This window comes from Belonocnema kinseyi, chromosome 9 (assembly GCF_010883055.1).
Source record: "Belonocnema kinseyi isolate 2016_QV_RU_SX_M_011 chromosome 9, B_treatae_v1, whole genome shotgun sequence".
Lineage (NCBI taxonomy): Eukaryota > Metazoa > Arthropoda > Insecta > Hymenoptera > Cynipidae > Belonocnema > Belonocnema kinseyi.
In genome coordinates this window covers 31,193,905-31,201,363 of record NC_046665.1, presented here as the reverse complement: position 1 = coordinate 31,201,363, position 7,459 = coordinate 31,193,905, and the positions used below count along the sequence as shown (strand labels likewise).

Genomic DNA, 7,459 nt, shown 5'->3' with positions numbered 1-7,459 from the left:
TTACAATTCTGCTCAACAAATGCATTTAATACACGCTTTCAAATAGAAAAAATCTGTTCCTTGCTGAAATGTTGATTATATCATAAAAACTAGACGTTTTACGATTCGGTTCCTTATTTCAAGATATCATTAACTATTGAACCCAAAAAACAGGTTTCTTCTATACAAAAGAATTATTTTAAGGATTGATTGATCATGATTGTTCATAACAATGGGAAATATTGTTGGATGTCAGTATATTTCATAGGAGTTTAATTTTTTATGATATAATCAACATTTCATCCAGAAAGAGATTTTTCCTTGTTGAAAGAGTCTATTAAATGCATTTGTTGAGCAGAATTGTTAATAAAAATGAAACATATTGTCAAACTTCAGTTTCCTCCATCAGAATATTAATTTAAGGGTGAGATGAACAATTATGCAAAAAATGAATTTTTGCTACTAAGGACTGACCGTTTAATGCATATGTTAATCAGTATTGTTTATAACAATAGCAAATATTTTGATTGTCCATTCCTGTCATAGAATTTTCATTTTTGAAGACAAACCTAATTATTGCGCAGAGAAAATGCGTTTTACATATGCAGAAGCGCTTATTTATTAAATTTGTTTATGAAATTTGTTTATAACAAGGATACAAATTATACTTTAGTGTTTGATTTCAACGAAACATTAATTTCACTTGATCAGTTGTTCACCTTTTTGAGATGAAATCAATGAATGCTACAGAACAGGCATTTCAAATATGAAAAATTATGGTTTTTTGGCATTTTGCAACTTCAATAACAAACAAACAGAGACTTCTGAGCAAAATCGCCTTTTGAAATACCTCTTCAGAATTTAATTATCTTTATTTTAAAAGAAGAGGAAGTCGGATGAAAATTGTAGGCTCTGGATCATTTTGAATCCCAATTTTCTATGTCGCCGCACTGTGCGCTGCAGCGCGCAACGAAATTCATTTATCGTATGTCGCACGGCATGGAGTGTGGAACATCAACACGAAAACTCGCACAACTTTTGATAATATGCAAATTTCCCAATTTTTTTCACTAAACTCTTTGTAATTAAACGAGCTATCGTAATCAGTCAGGTAAAGAATTGAAATCAATTGAACAATGCTACAAAAGTTAAATAACAATATCGACTCAAAAAATGAAAATTTTGCAAAAATGTTTCAGGGCCATTTTATTTATGTAAAACTCTAGCTTATCGCGCAATCCCAAAGAAAAAGAAAAATCCATTAAAAAAGTGCCTACTTGACAAATTTTTACACATATGTTTCTTCCATCACCAGACCCCCACTTTATATCACAACACCGCTCAAACCAACGCATCAAACAAGTAAACCCTCATTCTCCAATCGTACGTGAACCTTCCCTTTCCTTTTCCCCATACTTGGCTCATTACTTTACTCGCACATTCTACTCTTTTCCTCACCTGCATCTCGTTTCCCCCTCCTAGCCCAATTCAAAAACCTAAGTAACAAAACACCCCCACGCTTTCCACTGTTTGTCCTTTCATCCTCCAAATGTAATCTATTATGGTGTTTCTACTTCTGATACACATCACCTTGATTTTTTCTACGTTCACCCTCAGATCCTTCGCTCCCACATACTCTTCCAAAATTCTCATCGTTAGGTTCATCTTTTTCTCGTCATCTGCTGAACAGAACTATGTCTCTCTCTCTTTCCTTTCTCCAACTTCCTCACTTCTGGCTACCACCCTGCAAATGTGATACATCCTTCCTCATCTCTTTTTACATTCCAATTACATATTAACCATCCTGTTTCTCTATTAAATCTAGTAACCTCCTTTCCTCCCTATATATCTCTCTTTATCTGAAAATCCTTACATAGGCCTCCTTTTCTTCACACCAAGTCTCTCCCACTTGTTCGCCAGTCCAGGAATTCAAATCACCTCATATCGAAACCAACTCTTCCTTCTTTTCCTCCATCCACCTCTTTATTAATCCTCAATCTTCCTCTTGCCCTCTTCTTCTATATACACAAACCACCGCTCTTTTGCCTTTTCCATCTCTACTCCTTCTTACCATTGTTTCATTTTTTTCATTCCTATCCCCCTCTTCTGTCTCTTTTACTGCCAATTTTGTTCTCAATCCTGAGACCATTTCGCACACCCGTCTCCCTTTAACGTGTTCATTTCTTTCTTCTTGCATCGTCCACACATAACCTTTCGGTAATATTCTTTTCATCAACTTCCAGTCTTTCTTATCCGCGCATATTTCACTCATCATTATTACATCGCATTTTGTCAATTCCCGCGAAAAGCGCTTGTCCTTGTTTCTTAATCCTGAAACATTCCAGAATGCCACCTTCACATGCCCATTTTCTCCTCCCGTTTCTCCTCCCGTTTCTCCACCCATTTCTCCTGTCCTTATATTTAGTCCATTTTTTATTTTGTAAACCCCGACGTATCTCCCTATTATTACCTTGCTACGTTTCCTTCTTTCCGGCCAAGCCCCCCACGCTGTCAACCATTTTCTTCTCCTTTCCTGCCGCCTCAAATCTTCTTCAATTCTCTCTGTTCTTCCCTTTAACAACTTCTTTTTGCCCATAACTTTAAACCTCTCTTCCTCACACCCCAATGTCACCAGAAACATTCCTTTTCCCCTTCGTTCATTCCTCCTACTCTCTTCACCCCTTCTACCCTAATTTGTGCTCCTATATCGTTCATCAGCTAATCTTTGCACCCCTTCTATTTGTTTTTCAATCTGCGCCAATCTACTACGCAGTCTGTTATTTCTGCCCGCAAGCCTACAGTACGTTCTCTTGTCATTTTTTACCAGACTTTCTCTTTTTCGCCTTTCCATAATTCTTCCCACTCATCCTATTCCTTTCGTATTCTTTGTACCTCCTCCTTTAGCTCCCCCCTTTCATCTGCATAACTTCTAGCATCCCACATGTCTCCTCTTTGAAGTTTAGGATTGATCCTACACTTTAAGAGCGCTGTGCAGCACTGTTGAGCTTTTCCAAGTTCACAGGTATACCTCTCCTGTTACCCCTCCGGAGGCCTGCTGTGGATGCCGCGACTGTGGTCAAGAGTTGGCCCGTTCGTCGACGTGACATTTACCTGTAACATTGGTTGAAGATAACCTACTTTATTTTGATTGATCTGCTTTCGACCACAGTTGAAGGGCTCGTATAATTGGGAGCTCGAACTGGTGTTACTCGTAGAAATTTATAAAATATACATTTTACATTTACAATTATAGTCATCTTTTTTTATATTGTAATCACATAGATGAAACGTCTTGGTTTTGTATGATTTTGACCCTGCCCAGTTTTCTTAAATTCTGGAAATTTTGAGACCACCCTAAGTCAGAAAAAATAGGTTTTAAGAAAATGTATGTCTGTCGGTCTGTCTGTCAGGTCTGTAGTCTGATGACACGATAACTTTTGAAGGCATTTTTTATTTTAAATTTCCTTTTGCACACTGGTTTGTGGTCCAAAAATAAAGGTCAAGTTCGTTAACCAGCCTTCTACAGCGAATATTGATGGTTTCCGCCATGGAAAATCAAACTGAAGAACGTACTAATTCAATTTTTCCACGAAACTATGCAAGATGCAGTAAAAAGACAAGAGATTAAAATTATTTGGTTTGAAAAGTTCTACAAAATTTCTCTGTACTATTTTTAATGGCAACAACAGTTCTTGTTTTAAGCGTGTAAAATGCCATAACAAAATCTCAGATTCAAATTTAAAGCGAAACAACGCAAATGGCGGTAAAACGGTCAACAGAAAAATTTCTGGTCTCGAATAAACCTACAAAATTGCTCCTTATTATTTATCAATAGCACGCATAGTTTGAAGGCAAAATTTGAATTTTTACATTCTAATCGTATAGGTGCAATGTCTTGATTTGGTGTGATTTAGACCCTTACAAGTTTCCTTCAATTCTCGACGTTTTGAGATCTCCCTAAGTCAGAAAAAATAGGTTTTAAGAAAATGTCTGGAAGTCAGCCTGTCTGACGTTCTGTAGTCTGACGACACGATAGCTTTCGCAGAAATTTCTAAGTTTATATTTCCTTTTGAACACTGGTCTGTCGTCATGGAAAAACTGAAAAACGTAATAATCGTTTCGAATAAACCTACAAAATTGCTTTTTAACATGATTTCTCAGGGTTCGATGTTACCGGACAATACTGTAAGCATGCACGGACCTCTTCGAAATCACGAAGGCCCGAGATCACCGCCCGATAATTTAGTAAAGTCAGTAACTGCCCGTTACGGCTTTTTCTCGAATTTTTCTGACTTATTCAGCTGTCCATGATTTGAGCCTGCAGTTAAAGGTCATATACGGCTCTTTCCCAAATCACGACTCGTCACATTTTGCAGTTAACGACGTTTTTCAAAATTTAGAAATACATATTTTAAAAGTTATTAATAATTTAAAGAAATTATTTTAATAATAAGGTGCATATTTTTTTCGCGATTCCAACGATAAAAAACTCATTTTTCGATTTTTTTCAGTTAATTACTGATGTCAGTTAAAATTTTTTTAGCAATTATATTGAATTAAAATTTTTTCATAATGTCCCAGATACTGCAGATTTATGCTCGAAATAATTCGATTGAAATTGAGAAAGTTATATCTACATCTTTGCTTAATGTGTAGGCATAACAATAATTTAATTAATCAACCAGGACCGAGCGCGAGAACCATCCGTCGCGGATTCTTAGGCGTGCTCAAGTAATATACCTATGCGGGTTCTGTGAGATTCTACGTAGTTCCAGCATCCACCGACAGATAGCGCCACTAGTCCGTTCCCAGCCGTCGGTAACTGCTCGGTCGGTAAGATAAATCCCTGTCACTGTTTCACCACCTATGTAGTTCAGTCTGTGACCGACAGATGGAGCCACTGTTTTATCAGATATGCAGTTCAAGCCGTGGGCGACAGATGGGACCACTGTTTACCAGCTGCGTAGTTCAAGTTAAAGTTCTCCTGAATTTTCGAAGTTTCTCGAAAGTTCGGTCTCGTATATGTAATTCTCATATATATTGATAACTGTCTGTACCTTCCACTAAGCGGATAGGGGAGGTTTCTCGAAGCTTCTAGAAAATTCGGTAAAATAGTACCATATATTTAATACTCGTATATATTGCTAACTGCTTATACCTTGCCCCAAGCGGCTAGGGGTGGGGGTGGGATGTTTCTCGAAGCTTCTAGAAAGTTCAGCCAAACAGTAATATATATAATACGCACATTGCTTACTGCCATTACCTTTCACTAAGCACCTAGATGAGGTGGGGGGGGGGGGTTCTCGCGGCTTCCAGAAACTTCGGCCTAATAGTACCATATATGTAATAATCATATATACGGCTAACTACCTATACTTTACAATAAATTGTCAAAGAATAGAATGCACACGTATATTTCTGTACCACAGGGTACAATCTCAGAATTTTGTCAGAAAGAAGTACTGAACTGCACATATACATTATACAGGGTGTCTAAAAAGTCCCGGGACGGTTTGATATTTCCTCACGTAAAATATTTTTCAAAAAAGGGAGGGCGATTCCTGAAGTAAATTTCAACGAGGAATTCAATGGTGACCTTTATTTTGACCTTGAAGTAGACCTTCATGACTTTTTGAAGGTCAACTTTGTTTTTTGAAATGGAAACCCCCTTTTTTACATCTGCAATGGAATAGAGCGAAAAATTTTACGTTCAGATACGTACCCCAGTCATAGGTCAATTTTAATGTTCAAGGTCAGTTAGAGGTTATTTGAAATTAAAAAAGTTTTCCAAGAGGTCAGTGCGATTCCTGAAGTAAATTTCAACGAGAAATTCATTGGTGAGCTCTGTATTGATCTTGGTGATGATTTTCGAGATTTTTTCAAGGTTTTTTCCAAGCAGTTTACGTTTAGCATTACCCAGGAACAACGACATGGACGTAGTAAATTTTGTTCCCTTTGGGGTGCATAATTAGCGTGAGCCCCCTCGCCTCTCACGTTTCGAGGTGCTTGATTAGCGTGAGTCCCCTTGCCTCTCACGTTTCGGGGTACTTGATTAGCGTGAGTCCCCTTGCCTCTCACGCTTCAGTGAAGATGTTCGAACTGAAAACCTTGAGCTTCTTAAAAAAAGCTATGTGATTGTCAAAACGAGTTACAGCATTACGAATCATCTCCCTATCAATCAACGTAGCGTGTTGCAGAATCCGATTCTGCAATTCGTCTAAGCTTTGCGGTTGCATTGAGTATACTTTGCTCTTTAAATAACCCCAAAGAAAATAGTTGAGTGACGGCAGATCAGGAGATTCCTTATTCTTGGTACAATTTGGTTTCTGAGAAGCTCTTCATATGCAAGGGCATTGTGATTACCATCGATGAAGAAAGGGTCTATCAAAGTATCGTTCAAGATAACGGCCCAAACATTAATCTTTTGTGGATATTGTGTGTGACTCTCCAACATCCAATCCGGATTTGTGTCGGAATAATATCTACAATTTTGCCTTTTAACTTCACCTTTTATAGCGAAAGTAGATTCATCTGAAGATACTGTATTGTACAAGAAAAGAGGATCTCTATCAATTCTGTCCATCATAATTTCACAAAATTCAACTCGACGATCAGGATCGTCTTTATTGAGAACTTGTACCAGATGAACTTTGTAATGATGGAAATTAATGCTTTTTAAAATATTTCGTACTGCCTCAGAAGCAACGTCACGCTCATCACTAGCTGGACGTAAAGTAAGGTGTGGGTTTTCAACAAATGCTTTGGCTATGCCCATCTGCATCTCTTCAGATCCTGCAGATTTTGGCCTACCAGTTCTCTGAAGGTCCTTGATAGATCCATGATTCATAAAGCGCCTTATATTTTTTTCAATTGTTGATTTTGAGACAGGATTTAATCCTTCTCTATTACGAAAAGTGCGATTAAAAAACAAACGAACTTGATCATAAGATCGAACTCGATCTCCTCAACCACGCATCATTAATATAGATATCCTCTCTGGTTCCAAAAGTTTAGGTTGCGCCATAATAATCTTTTAGCGAAAGATAGTAAGTATGTACTCGTAATACGTAAATTTAGTTTCTATTTGTAATATTCTTATGTCAAAACGGTATAGGACTTATGGTATCGCCTTAGGTATTTACTTAGGTATCGAAAAACAGTATAGGACTGTATAACTCTTCGGGAAGAACAGAACTTTCACCAGGACACCTGAAACTTTTAATGAAAAATTTCCTCATGATTTTACAATATTCAAAACGCTCTAACCAAGATCAATACAGAGCTTACAAATGAATTTTTCGTTGAAATTCACTTCAGGAATTACACTGAACTCTTGGAAAACTTTGTTAGTTTCAAATAACCTCTAACTGACCTTGACCGTTACAATTGTGGGTCCGGATGCAATAAGGGCACATAAAATTTTTTCGTGCGAAAACGAAGTCCCCTGGAGGCTTTAGAAAAAATTTTCGAATTTTAATTT

The 7,459-nt window shown here is 37.3% G+C and overlaps 1 protein-coding gene across 2 annotated transcripts in view; it reads right to left on the bottom strand.

Annotated features, from left to right (window-relative positions):
- Positions 1 to 1,219: 1,219 nt before the first annotated feature.
- The window catches only part of LOC117180123, a 55,914-nt gene continuing 49,674 nt past the window's right edge, over positions 1,220 to 7,459 (bottom strand). Inside the window, exon 2 of one of the 2 annotated variants that reach the window (XM_033372466.1) lies at positions 1,220 to 3,113. In XM_033372466.1, coding sequence (XP_033228357.1) covers positions 1,973 to 2,620 — 648 coding nt within the window. In that variant the 5' untranslated portion in view covers positions 2,621 to 3,113 and the 3' untranslated portion in view covers positions 1,220 to 1,972. The remainder of the gene's footprint in view (positions 3,114 to 7,459) is intronic. The other variant, XM_033372467.1, reaches the window with a different exon arrangement.